Source organism: Maylandia zebra, linkage group LG23 (assembly GCF_041146795.1).
Source record: "Maylandia zebra isolate NMK-2024a linkage group LG23, Mzebra_GT3a, whole genome shotgun sequence".
In the NCBI taxonomy this organism is placed as follows: Eukaryota; Metazoa; Chordata; class Actinopteri; order Cichliformes; family Cichlidae; genus Maylandia; species Maylandia zebra.
The window spans coordinates 48,668,625-48,685,400 of NC_135188.1; the positions used below are offsets into that span (position 1 = coordinate 48,668,625).

Sequence of the window (16,776 nt, forward strand, 5' to 3'; positions counted from 1 at the left end):
ACAGAAGTGCTGCCAAGTGGCTGGCAAGAAAGAAAGCACAAATGGACTCAGAGGTGATTAGTTTATTGAGCACAGTATTACAATATATGCTTTAAAAGGGAAAAAAGCACTAACTGTTAAAAATACATATACAAACAGTGTTGGGGAGTAACGGAATACATGTACCGCCGTTACGTATTTAAAATACAAAATATGAGTAACTGTATTCCGTTACAGTTACCGTTTAAAAAGGTGGTATTCAGAATACAGTTACTTTGTTGAAATAAATGGATTACACTGCGGTACTTTCCTGTTTCATATTGTCGCGGGTCAGGACTGTTTGGGTTTGTTTGACAGCTACGTTCTGTTGTTCCAGGCGGCAGCGTTACGGTTGCCATGGTTACAGGGTGATGCTCTCTCTCTCTCTGTGTTTCCTGGGTGAGAGAGCGCCTTTTCGTTGTTGTTGTTGTGCTAAGCTAACAGGCAGAATGCTACAAGCATAGCTCTAAAGAATGTAGCATCATGGGCAGTGTAGTCCGTGCTGCAGGGAGAATGGACTGCCATACACGTTATGTGTCTGTGAGCGCGAGGAGGGAGAAAAAGGCGAGTGGAAAGGTACGAGTTGTCGTCGAGCAAAAACGGGAGCTGGAAGCATGTAAATATAATAATAACCACTGCAGCCAAGAAGAGAGCCTGACGAGCCCAGTTGTAAGTAAGCTGTTAAGACTCGACTGTACACTGTGTTCGTGTTTTCCTCCGAAACAATAAGTTCCGTTGGAGCAGTCTTTCAACGCCTCTCTCTGTCTCTCGCAAGAAAAATTGACCCACACAAGAAAGTAAAGCTATTTTTCGGCTACGGGCCGACAGGGACCCCGCCGTATTAGTCAGAGGTCCCTTTACTACAGTTCGGAGTCGCGGACCTTCAGTAATAGTAATAAATCACACAGCAATAGTACATTCACGTTGTTGTAAAAAGCACGATAATATATTAAGTAATCCAAAGTATTCAGAATACGTTACTGTCATTGAGTAACGTAACGGAATACATTTTGGGGCATGTATTCTGTAACGGAATACATTTTAAAAGTAACCTTCCCAACACTGTATACAAATGTATATTTGTGTGTTTTTTTAGACATATCACTGTAAAAAAAACAAAAAGTGCTGTTTTTACAGGAAAACGCTGGCAGCTGGGGTTACCAGGGACTTCCTGTAAAAAATACAGCAGCAGTAGATAGCTTTACACAGAAGATATGTAAACTGGAGTGGTAAAGGAATCAAATATTTAGAACATATACTAGAAGAAACAGAATTTATTTCATTTGACAGACTAGTTACACAATATGGGATCAACAAGAAAAGACTTTTAGAATATCAACAAATTAAATCCATAGTAAGAAAGAAATTTAAACCGGGTCAAGTTGAACTACAAACACCACCAAGTGTGGTTCAATTTCTTACTCTTAAACCCCCCAAATTACTATCCAAAATATACAGAATGCTTTCTAAAACAGATGAATCAATATCACTTCCTATTGCAAAATGGGAAGCGGATTTATCAGTTAACTTAGACCTAAACTTCTGGTCTCAGATTTGCTTAAAAACCTTTAATCTAATTAGAAATCCCAGTCTGCAATTAATTCAATACAAAATATTACATAGAGTGCACTATACAGGTCATCGGATGTTCAAGATGGGCTTTACGTCTACCAACAACTGCTCACACTGCCAAACCAATTCACCGGACAATTATATCCACGCTCTTTGGTTCTGTCCACCAGTTCAGAAGTTTTGGCGCGAGATATGTGAAGAATTATCGAAGTGTCTGAAATGTAACATTCCAACTTCCCCCTTAGTGTGTTTGTTGGGCAGCTTAGATAATGTCACTTCAGAAAAGAATATAGCCCATATGGTTTTCACTGCCCTATGCATAGCCAAGAAAACAGTCCTCATGAACTGGAAAAATAAAAATAATCTTAATTCTAACCAATATAGAAATTATCTATTAGATTACATTAGTCTTGATACAGCCTCTGCCACCACATCAGATCAATTGCTCTGGGCTCCTTTGATCAGCTCCATCACCTAGTGGGGGTGAGGGGTCATAGTTTGGTCCCGCCTTCACTGTTGTGATTGGTGTGGGGGTAGGGACAGGCTCAGGGCGTCGGGGGGGGGGTCCCCAGGAGCATCTTCCTTGGAGGACTCAACACGGGGTAGCGGTCATGGCCCTTTAAGGGCTCTGTTGGCTCTCAGGTGACTGTTTCCTCGTGGCTGCGTGCAGCGGGGCTAGGGGAGGGTCTGTGCTGAAGGACGTGGGTTACTGACCTGGTAGCCTGGCTGCCCCTGGGTGGGTCCGGGATGGGCGTGAGGTTCTGGGGGTGCTCCGTCTCTGGGCTGGGGCCCTGGCTGGGTCTTGGGGGCTTGGGTCCTGGTTGGTGTGTTGCCGGGGTTGTGGGCGGGTGGGTGCATGGGGCCCAGCCCTGGAGCAGGGTGCCGCCAGTGCATTGAGCCACCTGGGGGGCTCTTCAACCGGTGGGGGAGATTGTCACATCTTGCAGGAACTTTCCTCTCTTCAGGAACTCTCTCTGAAGGAGGGGGAGATACAGGAGAGGTGGAGGAAGATCTCAGCCTGGGCATCTATTGTCTCATGTAGTCTGGAAGATGAGTGGATGGTGGGGTGGGTGCAGTTTTCTCTGTGGTGGGGTTGGGTGGACTGTCCCGGGCTCTGTGGGGCCGGGCAGCGCTGCTGTACTGGGCCCCGGTCCGGATGGGCCTGGGCCCCCTTTCCCTGGTGGGTTGAGTATGGGGGTGCCTACTGGGGTCAGCGGGGGAGCTGGCCCCAGGGAGGGGTCACTTGCCCCTCCCTTCCTTCCCTCCCCATCTCCAGCTGCCTCCCCCTTCCCGCTTCACCACAACCACCCACACATGCAGGGCCTTGGAGTAGGGGTATGTCACCAGGGTGCAGAGGAGGCTACCCCCCCCCCCCCCCCCCTGGCTGCCTCTGCCTCAATTTTATCCCACAACTTAGACATTCACATTACTCACACTCTCATTACACATACATATAGGATCTTGGGGGTGGGCACGCTACACGGACTCCAAAAGACCATCAGGGTGTACACCCCACCCCTGGCGTCGTTGCCCACCTCTCAATTTTAAATACACGTAGACATTGAGGGCTAGCAGGAGGGACCATGCGCTTACCTGCTGCTCTCTGGCAGGTAGCTCCAAGCCCTCCTGGGTTTTAATTGCACCTTAGAACACACATGCATCAACACTACAATGAGCGGGCGGAGGGAGGTTTGGAGTCTTCTCTCATCCCCATTCTCTGCGACCTGCTGGAGCGGGGGGGCTAGGAGGAGGAGTTGGCCGTCCGACTGCGGTCTGGAGTGTGGGGCCTCCCTGCTGCTGTGGAGTCGGGGCGGTCTGCCTCTCCCCACCGCAGGGAAAAGGGTAACACCACCTGGGTCTGGGTGCAGTTCCCCCCTCCAGGGGCAAGGGTACCTAGACCCGGTTTGTAGAGTACGCTTGGGGAGTGTGATCGTGTGTACAGCGTCTCTTTATGTCTGTCTCCACGTTGGTTGAGTGTGGAATGAGTGCATATGAGAGCATGAGGGTGGGAATGGATGTTTGTGTCTGTGTGTGCCTGTATGTCTGTGTCTATATGTCAGGTTGGGTATCAGACGCTACCTCTCTGGGGACATCTCAGGCCCTCCAAGGTTTGGAGGCCTATCTCCCCCCCCCCCCCCGCCCAACACCACCACTACCACCACCACTACTTCCCCTGCCAGTGGCGGACTCCCTCAGACATCGGTGCGTTGGTGGTTCTTTGTGTCCGGGATGGGCGTCCGGGTACACACTGGCTCACTGCTTGGTGGCTGCTTATCGGGGCCTGGAGCCTGGGGCTCGCTAGGGCCACTTCAGGGGTGGGGTACTCTCGGCCTCTCGGTCTGGGGCTCGGTCACTCTGGCACAGCTGGCTGCCGGCAGAGCTCACGGGCACGTCGCTGCAACCCCCCCTGGCTTCTGCTCCACGGAGGCCCCACACTCTGTTGCCCCTCTGTTGGTCTTCCTTGGTCTCTTGTGTTCTGGGGGCCTCTGGATGTCTGGAGTTTTGATCTCCTCCATACCTGCTTCATGCCCTGGAGGACGAGGCTGTGGCCCCCCCACACCCTCTAGCAGATCATTACATGAAGGAACCTTTTAAAAAAGTTTCTGATTCAATCTATTTTTGTCTCTGAAAAAATGTCTCTAAAAATTGTGATGCAAATTGTTGTTGTTTATTTCATGGAATTCATTTCGTAGAGTTCCTGTGATTGTTATGTATATTTTTATCTTGTTTGCATTTTATGTGCACCTGTGGGAATGACCCACTTTTACATGGATAAGGTGACATCCAGTCACCTTATCCTATAATGGTTCGGTCCAGAACCTATTTCAACAATCATCATCCCCATTAATGATGATGTTTATGTGTGAGTGGCTGATTGGGTCATTAGTTTTTTTTATTTTCTGTTGTTTTATTTTAAATTAAGCACAAGCTGTTTGGTGTTTTGTAATAGCCCCAATGAAGGCCACAAGCCGAAACATGTTTGTCTGGTAATAAAGTTGTTCCTTAGGGTTTCAGGCAAAAAAAAAGAGAAAAGAAAAAAAAAACTATGTAAACTGATTTACAGTGAATGAAACACACAACTGTTAAATCTACAAAAAAAGAAATTAATTTCACACAACAATTGTTGTGTATTCATAGAATATTTCCTGTATTTTTTACATGTAATAATTGCTTATTGTGGATCCATAAACTGTAAAATTAAAAGGGAAATGTCAAACAAAAAACTAAATTGAACTGGTAAAACAACGGTGAAACTGTGCATTTTAAATGGAGCTGCTCTTTATATTATACATAAAATCTATTACTATGCTGTATTTTCATGTTTTAATGTAAAATTTGAAATCATAAACCTGCAAACATCTTACTGCTGTGCCTTCACTTAAACATGCAAAAATACATCTTCAGAAAAGACTAGTGAGGAAAATATCACTTTTGGGGAATTCATTTTGCAGCCATCCATCCTCATCCGCTTTATCCGAGGCCGGGTCGCGGGGGCAGCATTTTGCAGCCATTATCAATAAAACAATTGACAACAATTGGATGCATTTTTTCCAACTTACACAACAACTTGCACAGCAGTCACACAATTCAATCAAAATGCTATAAAACTGTGGAACATTGCCACAAAGCAAGAACCATCTTCATTAAACAAGCATGTGGCACACCCTCTACCAGAAAAAGTTACAGTAACCTGTTAAGACTAAAAAATGACATATTGTGCGAAAATTACCGTAATCACCATCCCGCACGACACATACTCTGCTGTCACCACAACCGTGGCCCTGGTCGATCGTGGCTCAAGAGTTGGGAGTTCGCCTTGTAATCTGAAGGTTGCTGGTTCGAGCACTGGCTCTGACAGTCTCGGTCGTTGTGTGTTTGGGCAAGACACTTCACCTGTTGCCTACTGGTGGTGGTCAGAGGGCCCGGTGGCGCCAGTGTCCGGCAGCCTCGCCTCTGTCAGTGCGCCCCAGGGCGGCTGTGGCTACAATGTAGCTGCCATCACCAGTGTGTGAATGGGTGGATGACAGGTTGTGTAAAGCGCTTTGGGGTCCTTAGGGACTAGTAAAGTACTATACAAATACAGGCCATTTACCATAACAATTGTTTTCCCCAAATTCAAGTTAAAATATAACCAAAATGCTTTGGGAAGTGAACACTGCATGGTCAAAAACATGTGTCTGTTGCAGTGATAAATCACACTTTTGCATTTTTAAAAAAAAGGTTATAGGTAGTCAGATGTCAGCCAAGTCTTGGTCTGGCCCTGAATCTTGGCCAGGCTTGGACCCAGATTCAGACTGTTATTTTATAAAAACAGTCTGAATCCGGGTCCAAACCCAGCCAAGACTCAGAGCCAGACCTGGATTCCAGAGTCTCAATTACAATTGTTATAACGCGAGATTCTCAGGTCTGAGAAATAAGAAAGACATATTTGCTCACCTTTTGAAGAACCTCCAGAGTGGAAGCCAGCTCAGATAATGGATGTTAAAGTTGTAGTATTTATTAATGAAATTCATTTTGAAATATAAATATAATTTTTATTTAAATGAAATGATTAAATAATATATTAATGTTTAAATAAATACAGTGATTAAAAAATGAATTTGATGCACATGGCTCTTCTGGTCCTCCACAGCTATCATGTGTCTGGTGTAAACGTGTATTCAGGTGTTTTATTTGTTAGGCCAGCGGCCGCGAGAGTCGAGGCTCGGGTGTGAAATTGATGGTTTTCAGGGTTTTTGTCGTTAACTCGGTTTCCCTTGTTTTTTTTTCAAATGTTGTGGTTGTGTGTCTTATTTTGAAAGAAATAGTTACGCGTTACCATAGAGAGCATTAAGGGGCAGAGAGGAGGATGTTACTTTCGATGTTGTTGGTGCAAGTTACACAATTACACAGTGAATTGATGTTTAGTATTATATTTACAAAATAGCAGTTTTTGTCTTGGCTGCATCCTTTTATTTTGTTGTATTTATCCGCGACTCCTTAAAGGCCGGTCCGTGAAAATGTTGTCTGATATTAAACCGGTCTGGAGCAAAAAAGGTTGGGGACCGCTGAGTCAGGCCATTTCAAGATTTAAAAGGTAGCATTAAAGAAATATGAGCTCAAAGCATTAAAATGTTGAGGCACTGGTTGTGTTAGTTCAGTGAATGGAAGTTATTTGTAAGGGAAACTATTTCTACTTGCTGCCAACACAAATGTGTATACTTGTGTCTCTTTTCACAAACTAAATGTGAATCTGATCATGGAAACTAATGATCCTCGATACATATGGAGCACAGCAGCAGACACCCAGTGCATTGCAGGCAACTATAGTCACATGTTACACAGTGTTACAGGCATATACAGTGTTCCTGAAACATGAAAACTATAAAATTCTTTATCATTTTTTGTGTTGACTTTAACTAATTACACTTGCTGCACTGCAGTGTCGCTGATCAGGGACATACTCTCTTTTCACTACATCCACACTCATTGTAGGGCTGATTGACTTTGTGATGTTAATGTTTCGGAAATTCACTCAGTTAGTGTTAGGGTGCCTGTACAGCCATTTGCCTTTGTCTCAACTATGTAGTCAACATTTTCTTCCCCTCTGTTCTGTTTTACTAATCATTATTGTAAAGCTGTTGGAATCGGACAGATCGGCACTTTGACTCTCTTACTAAGATCATCTATTCATGCAGTTTTGTTTTTTTCATTTTGAGAAAGGACTCAGTGCTGGTCAGCATGAGATTGAATCACTGATTTGGCTGCTTTCAGTGGCACTTAATGGGAGGATAATTAATCAACACATTTGGATTGGAGCTGATTTTCCTTAACCAATAAAATATGAAAACTATATAGTTTAAAATGAAGAAGGTGCTATAACAGGACCTTGAATTAATATCAGTGAGATGCTTCAGAGCCTACAGGATAGATTTATAATTCCAGGAACTTTCCAGAACTCCCTCACCAAAGAAAATGTGCTGTTATTGACTCATTTCCACCAGTCTCAATCCTCCACAGTCCTCTGCTCGCTCTTTTCTTTTGTTCTGGAGCCAACAAAGTATTCTCATTTTTAGCTATTGGGCAGCAAGCAGTGAAAATGAAGACGTTTTCAGAATAACTGCAGGACACCAATGCCTTCGGTCACTTTAACAAAACAAAAACCAATGTGATGATGATGATGATGATGATAACAATAATAATAAAGTATAGTTAACACATGTTTTATTCAAATTAATGTAAACACAATCAGCAGAGAGTTACGAGTGTCGCAGAGGTCAGATCAAACTTTGACTTCATTCCTGGCCACCAACACAAAACAGCAAAACAGGATGTAGGATGGAATATGGAAAACAGGAAGAGTTGTTTAGACTCGTATACACTTTATAGTATATTTATTTACACTATTTGCTGCTACTTTCACTCAAAATGTGGTTAGGTACATGCAGCCAAACTGGTTGTTTAATATAAGACGAATCGTGGTTCTGCTTGTTAAAAAGAAACATTTTGAAACCATTAATGTTTCAATCTATGATGCAAAACGACACATAGAAACATTACAGTTGGGGGTGAGGTCAAGGTAAGTTTAAAGAAAACCTAAAACAAACAATATATTCTGAGAGCACAGAAAATCATTTCAAATAAAAGTTTGAACACTTTTTAAATTAAAGTCAAAATTTTGTCCTTCGTCCTAACCAACAAAACCATTTAGGAGATAACCAAGGTTAAGTTCACCCTCTCAAGAACATACGTGTGCATACACATCATATATCCAAGTAATTTTTCCCTAGTAATTTGCTGAATTAAAGATGATTAATCTGCTCAGACTCATCTGGTAAACTGCAATAACACTGTAAATATGTCGTAGTGGAAACACTCAACATGCTTTTTGTTGTTCTTTTAGGACTATCTATCTCGTCAAGCTGGACTTGAGATAACCAAAGTGTTCTTCAGAGTGCTTTCTTCTGGGAGTGACAGTTACCCAGCAGCCATCAACCTCCACAGAGTCTTGGGATGGGGAGCTCTGAGAAAGCTGCTTTGACTGGCCGGGGCTCATGTGCTCAACTTGCATCCTGAGGAGAAGCAGGCAGCTTCTTGGTGGGGTGCCCAGGACCCAAGCGTGGACCAAAACCACAACCTGCCAGGCTCGGGCTCAGCACAAAAGGAGCATGACAGCATCTGGAGGCCTTTCATGGATGTGTTACTGCATGGCTAAGGTCAGCATTCTGTCGTGGATGGGGCTGGTGTTGATCTCGTCAGCTATCGTTCAAGCCCAGCAGCACCCTGTAGTCACCACCAATTATGGGAAGTTGCGGGGAGTGAAACTTACATTGCCCAATGAGATACTGGGACCAGTGGAGCAGTATTTGGGGATTCCATATGCAATGGCCCCAACGGGGGAGAGGAGGTTCCAACCACCAGAGCCCCCCATGTCGTGGCCCGGTATCAGGAATGCTACTCAGTTTCCTTCAGTTTGTCCTCAGTTCTTAGAGGACCGCTTTTTACTCAATGATATGCTCCCCGTGTGGTTCACGGCTAACTTGGATACAGTGGTTACCTACGTGCAGGAGCAGAGCGAGGACTGCCTTTATCTGAACATCTATGTCCCCACAGAGGACGGTAGGAAAACCCCGTTTTTCTGCTCGTTGTCATGTGTCTGTGTTTTTACAGCTTATATTTCACTTTATTTGAGCTTTAGTATTCCTCTGGCAGACTTACATTCATCTCCCAACACCTGCTCAGTCTCACATCAATCTGCCACTTCCATTTTGTAATGATTCTGCAGTTTTGTATTGTGTTATGACTAAAGCACAGCTCTTTCCTTGACAGACTGCTTTCACCGTTCCCTGAAAGACATTTACTAAGTGAATTATTCATCCACTAATAGAAGACATGAGCTTGGATTAGATGTAGACAGGTCTGCATCACCTACAGGTGCTGCGCCGGGGCAATGACCCAATCCTCTTTTCAAATATACATTGTTAAAGCGCCACATTTCCTTCAAAGTTCCATGAATCCACAGGGTAGTAATGTTAAATAATTTACATAACAATATTTTTAAAAAGAATCACAATTGTTATTTTCTAGTTAACTACATCTACAAAACATTTAATTGTTTTTTGTGCTGATATAACAAAAACATGGTATATACAGGAATTATAATTCTGCAAGTCAGTTGCTAATAAAAGCACATTTTAAAACCTCTTTAAAGCAGAGTGAGTAGCACAATGGTGATTATGACATGATTTAATGACGTGAGAGATAAAAAGTCGCTACCTGTTAATTTTAGCTAATAACACTGATCTTTAACCATCGAATCCATTTATTGATCTTTTTTGGCAGTTTCATTTGTTATCATTCATATTTCATTTCAAGAAAAGATGTGATGATAAATACATCCTGTTCAGTATTACAGAGCATCAATTTTTTTGAATCAACCTTATACTGATCCATAAATCCACAGAGTCACGTGTGACATTCAGGTGACTCCTTACTGGAACTTACTTAAACCGCCCATGGAACAGGAATCGAGCTACCGATGGAGAACTGGGAGAAAAAACAGAAGCACAAGGTTATGGGACAAATAACTCAGCAATAAGCACTAATGAGCGAGCCAAATTAGCACCATGGTGGATTCATAAATGCACAGTCATTATGAGAGGATGCACTGCAGGTGCAAGAGTGCGAGCCTGGGAAGGGCAGTTCCACCTGTGGGCAGAACACAGCCCCCCTCTCCACCTGAGAGAGCAGAGAGAGAAAGCACAGGTAGAAACCTCAAACCTGTCAAACACTGACAGTTTGCTTAAGGTCGATAAAAACTTTAGAATGGTCTTTATTGAGATATGATACTTCTGCAGTTTCATTATTGGGTGAAAGTCATGTAAAGATAGAGGAGGATAGTTGTTGTCTGAGTTTATGACCAAAATATAATGAATCTCCCACATGTATGTGTGAACTCTGTAACAGAGGTGAAACATATGCAGTGTGGTCAGCAGCTTGGTGAGGATCACCTGCACAAGCTGTCAACAGATTCTTCTGACCAGTTACCCACGACTGTTGCTTACATACTTTAAGTGATGCTTGCACATTTGTATGCCTGTGATTAGCTAATCAACACCTGTCTTTTGGTGGTCCTGGTCAGGTTGTCTGATTTTCTTTTCCAGATTCTAATTGCCGATTACCTTTTACCTATTCATTTATTACTTACCGTATTTCCCGGACTACAAAGCGCACCTGAATATTAGCCGCACAAGCTAAAATCAGGGGAAAATCCTGTTTTGTACATACATTAGCCGCACCTGACCAAAAGCCGCAGGTGTTTCAATGTTGACTTATCATATGTAAGAGAATATGCAGAAAGGGAATTGTCAGGAAAGAGATGGCTGTTTGGAGACACACCCCTTTTATTAATATTTTGAAAAACAAGTTATGGGTACATATTTGCACATGTGCTGTGCTTCATAAATGAGTAACAAATGTAGTACATAACAGTAACCTACAGCACACCAGAAAAATTGATTCGGACTACCTTTTATGCTCAGGTGCAGTGACACGGCTTTAACAAGAAGAAAAGTCAGTCATTCACCATCTTCCTGCCACTAAAACCACCAAAGTCCTCTCCTCCAGTGTCGGATACGAACAGGCTCAGGATGGCTTCGTCATCCACTCTCCGCTTCTTTCCTTCGTTGTCACTTTCAAAACCAAAGAAATCTTCGTTGTCAGTGTCAGAGTCGAACACCCTCAGAAGGGCCGTGGCAGTGTCCTCCTCTCCATCATGCAGCAGTCCAGCCCTTCGAAATCCGTTGGTGATCGTGGATGTTTTCACACTTTTCCACACTGTCAGAATCCACCGGTGGAGTTGAGCATAACTTGCTTTTCGCAAGTTTATCGCCGCTCATCATCCACGCCTCCCGCTGAACGCGTAGCGCTACTTTGAAGTTTGTTTTTCGCGCTACTTGTACGGCACTATGTTGCCTGGCGGATGGACATGTGACCAACATACCACTCTTGAACCCCGATCCTTCCGCCAGGCAACGTAGTGCCGTACAACAGCGGAACAAACAAAACAAATCCTCTTACGATATCACAAAAATCACGGACAATCCATAGAAAAGCCGCACCTGACTAAAAGCCGCAGGGTTCAAAGCTTGTGCAAAAAGTAGCGGCTTATAGCCCGACAATTACGGTACTTGATTTCTTTGCAAATTTGATTTCTAGGGCTCAGCCAGTGAGGTCTCCTGACAGTCAGCACACAGTGGTTGAAATAACCACACGTTTCCTTTCTTCTTTCTTTTTTCTTTTCCAAAGAAAGAGGAAATGCAAAAATTCTTGTCAAATGGCTTAGAGTCCACGTTGCTGTGTTAACCAAGAGCACTGTTTGATTAAATATTTTTTAAAAAGCATGAGGTTTGAGTGGAAGACTTCTACGTTAGCTGATTTTCCACACGCTCTTGTTTGAAGGAGTACTTGTGATTTGGAGTAGGTGTGCTAATGGTACCAGCCGAGCACTTCAACAATTCAGGCTCTGCAGCATCGTCTGTGGACGGGATTCTAAAAGCACAGTGTGTAACTCGGAGTCAATGAAGATCAGGGGCTGTAGATCTGTTGTAGACTCTGAAAGGACAGTGAAACACATCAAGTTGTGTGTCTGGCTCATATCTTTGACAGTTCCATGCTAAATTTAGTCTGAGCCCTTGAGTACGCTGTAGATTAAAAAGTGCTGAAGAGAGGGATAATCTCACAATCCTACTTTGGTGCACAGTTGGGAGCTAATCTCAAATTATTAAGGACTATTAAGCACTTCCATGCAAAACACACACACACACACACACACACACACACACACACACACACACACACACACACACACACACACAGACAGACACACAGACATATAAAGATATGGATTAGTATAGACTAATATATACATACCATATGTATATAATAGTCTGATACTATGTGATAAACTGTTTGAGTGTTCTTGGCAAATGAGACTGTTTTACTGCATAAAATAGTCCTGATCACATCTGGTTTGTGCAGTTCATCACAGCCGGGCGGACGAGGGGAACTCAGAGTGTCGGACTCCAGATTGTCAGTCTGGTGATTCAAACAGGATCTCCTGCACATAGTCCTCATTTACAAACACATTACAGCTTACAGGTGGATTTACCTGTTTCAGGGCAGCTGGCCAAACAGTGAGAAACCACTTATGGCTTGAGAGATAGAGAGTGAAGCTGGATAGCACATCCTTGGTTTGTTAACATAAAACTCAATGTTGCAGCCAGAGACGCTACAAAAGTGGACACCCCCCCCCCCCACACACACACACACACAGACTGATTTTTAGTTTTGTTCTCATTATTTTCATTTGAGTTATCAGTTCTGTCACCAGTTACCTAACTTAAACCAATGTAAGTCAGTTAGCCGCAACCAACTAACCAATGACGTTATGTTGTGTGCTGGCACAAGATGGCCCTAAACATGCTCTGATAACTTTAAGGACTTATTTCTTAATCCCACCTTCACAAGTCTATGTCAGTTTTTAAGAGTCGGGCTCCATAGTGTAGTGTCTCATGTCCACTTTAGAGTTCCCAGTTCTCAGACTGGTGATGGTCTGTGTAGGATACAGAGCATTACAGCGATTGCACTGTCACCATTTTAGGCTCATTTTCCCTCCCGAAGGACAAAAAGGCAAGTTTTAAATGCGTGATAAGCCTGTGTTTAAATTGAATTCTCTGTGCAGCATCATTTAATGTTTGGTAAAGTTACCTTACTATAACTAACTGGCTTTTGCTGCATAGTCAGACTGTTAGCAGATAAAATATTTGTACTGGACTTTTTGGAGTAAAGACTCGCTATCCTTGCTACCGTCCCCTGAGTGCCGGAAAGAATGTTATAATAAGTCACATAAATCCCACTGTTTTGTTGAAGTTAAATGCAGTGTAGTCTTCTTACAGCAGGTAAACTCCATGTAGATAATGACTATATAATGACTTATACATACATATGATTTAAAATATTTACATAGAAATTATGCAAAATTCATGTAGAAACTAAAGTAGACTTTTTCCTCTGTTATACTCAGCTTGGACAGCTGAGACAGTTTCCGTGTTCTTATAAACATGTATGTCTGTGATGCCCACCTGTCCAGTAACTCTTAGCTGTATTCTTTTTATTGTCGTTGTGAATGAATATTGGTGTCCTGACTTGAGTGTTGAGTGACATCGATGACCTTTTTCACTCCTCTTTCAAACTATCTGTCTTCTCTGTTTAAAATGTGGACATTTTCAGAGTGACCCTTTAGTGCCCAACTCCAGGCCTCGAGGGCCGGTGTCCTGCAGGTTTTAGATGTGTCCTTGATCCAGCACAGCTGATTTAAATGGCTAAATTACCTCCTCAACATGTCTTGTAGTTCTCCAGAGGCCTGGTAATGAACTAATCATGTGATTCAGGTGTGTTGACCCAGGGTGAGATCTAAAACCTGCAGGACACCGGCCTAGAGTTGGACACCCCTGCTTTAGATGCAGCTTTACAACTGAGTCTTGTCCAATCAAGGTGGCTCTTCTGTAAAAATAGGGGAAGGTAGGAGTGGTTTGAGCTCCTGCAGAGTGCGGTTGATCTTATTCTAGAGTGCTTCTATAGTGAGATGGACTTGTGTTTTCACTCAGACGTTGGTTTTGTACTCTATAAAAATTAGCTCAGCTCTATGTGTGCTGATTGTGGATCCAAAGAGGAACCACAAACCACAGAGACTTACAGAGTTTGAATGTACCTACATGAACGGCTGCAGAGTTGCACGTGTTGTTAACCGTCCTATTCTCCTCAAATATTACCAACCCATTTCACCCTGAGGGATATTTGCCTCCAGACAATGGTAAACATACAACTGTTGACCAAGTGTTTGTGTCAGGCACTTTGTTTATTTTTGGACTACATAAATAGCCCCATTGATAATGAAACTCTAGCGCCACCATCAGGCCAAACGTTTAATTTAGAATAAATGTATCTTGAAAAGTTTGCATTCAAATCTTTTCATAATAACTGACAGCATTAATGACCACAAGTGGATGAACCCTATTGGTTTTTGGTGACGGCATGCCCTTTTCTCTAGCGCCCCCATCAGGTCAAACTTGCCTATGTAAATTGCATATTCCAGGCAAAGCTGGACTGTGCATCACATGCTGCCCACGTTCTGATGCCATATTTGGCAGGTTTGCTCGGCATACGAAATGGACAGCAGCCACGAAACCAAGGATTTGTCCACAGTCATGGGGGTCTGAATTGTACCGCAGGGGTAAACACTGTACCCACTTGTGCCACATGTGCCACAAGTTTGTCACGTTCTTGTCGGACCTGCCTTGTTTCCTCGTCATCAAAGCGTATAACCTGGGACAAAACTTGGAAGGTCTTGAGAGACATGGTGGCTGGAAATATTGCCCTTCTAGTCTCCAAAGGCTTATGTTGCTTCACCTTTTGACTTGTAAACTCCTTCCAAAATGAGCCAGCCAATGTAAGCTTCAGTTACATCCAAGTATTTCCAGCTGTCCCCATAAAGCATCTCTAAGTTTGTCATTCAAAGTACATCGATGGTGTCAAGGAGAGCTAAAGTGATGACTTGATGTCCTCAACATGGCTGATTGGTGGGGTCTGGAACCATTCTCATAATATTAGCCTCACTCAGTTTATCCTGTTTTTGGAGTTGGGAAAGGGACCACATCATTGGAGGGGACTGTTTCTGCTGGTGGCTGAGAGACAACAGGAGGGTCAACACTCTCGTTCTCATCAGATGAGAATTCCTCAAAATCAGTGTCCTCCTCAACATGATCCTCTGACACAGTCTCCTCCAGGTCTCTTTCACTGTCAGAGTTGTGCCAAAACCTCATTGGCAGTAAAGCTTTTCCCAGAGGACATTTTTTTAGAGAGCATACGGACTGCAGAGTACACAGTGCACCGAGAGTAATCATTTAGATAGAAGGCTGTCATGGAAGCTTCGTCTGCCACACTTTGAACTGTGTATTTACCTTTTTTTTAATAAATGTAAGGTATAGTTATATAACTGTGTTAGAGGAACAAAATTTCTTTTGTATTGATTTCTATGCATTTCGACACTTGAAGAACATGAGTTACATTTATGCAAATGAGACTCTAATTCTATGTTAAATCATTGGATTTGTAGATTTATTTTTGATGACCGGTGAAGTTCGGCCCATTTTTATTTCTGAGAAGCTCTTCTCTAAGATCCTCTTTTTATACTCATGTACACCCACAACTGTTTCCAGCTGTTTTGTTTTAGTAGGACTGACTGTCCCAGCATTTTGTTGCATCCAGCCATCAGATTCAGAATGATGTATTATTTCTCTTAAAGTTTTCTGACTTTAAACATTTGATATATTTAAACTAAGAAACATATTGTCTTCTGTCAGTAGGATATGGGTTTATGAAAGTTCAAACTGCAGGATTATTGTTTTATTTTACATATCAAAACTTTTTTCAGAACCAGTTTATATTTAGTTTTTATAAAATTGTCACTCTCTTTGTGTTTATACACGGCCAATACATTTAATAATTAGTAATTCACTTTAACCTCTGGCTGTCTCCCATGTGTTTCTTTTGTCCCATCTCCTTTTAGTCACTTCCCTTCCCCTTACAGATAAACCAGCAGATGACTGTGTTTTGCAAATAAAGCAATATTATTGATATCTCTTATCCCAGAGACACATTTGGTGCAGATCTGTAATGTCAGTAACAGAGCTTTGTTTGTCTTCCACAGTGGGAGTGTTTTTTTTTAAATAGAAGATTTCCTCTTCAATATGCTGTACAAATGCTTTAAATAATAATAATAAATTTTATTTATGAGCGCCTTTCAAGTCACCCAAGGACACTTTACAATAAGAAGACACCTAGTAAAACAATGGCAAGATAAGAACAATAAAACAAAAGCACAAGATAAAATTGACAAACAGTGGATTCACAGTGAATATGCAGATTTGAACAGATGGGTTTTGAGTTGGGATTTAAACTGGGGGAGAGAACCAATATTTCTTATTTCAGGGGGCAGAGAATTCCACAGCCTGGGAGCAGAGCAGCTGAAAGCTCTGCTTCCCACGGTGGTGAGGCGGAAGGAAGGTACAGCAAGCTGGATAGAAGAAGAAGAACGAAGTGAGCGGGCAGAACAGGTGGTGGTTAACAGGTCAGAAAGGTAAGGAG

General features: G+C 42.8%; 1 protein-coding gene across 1 annotated transcript in view; it reads left to right on the forward strand.

Annotated features, from left to right (window-relative positions):
- Positions 1 to 16,776, forward strand: part of nlgn4xa (neuroligin 4 X-linked a) — a 109,678-nt gene that overhangs the window by 6,814 nt on the left and 86,088 nt on the right. Inside the window, exon 2 of the mRNA XM_004564116.5 lies at positions 8,474 to 9,189. Coding sequence (XP_004564173.2) covers positions 8,625 to 9,189 — 565 coding nt within the window. The 5' untranslated portion in view covers positions 8,474 to 8,624. The remainder of the gene's footprint in view (positions 1 to 8,473; positions 9,190 to 16,776) is intronic.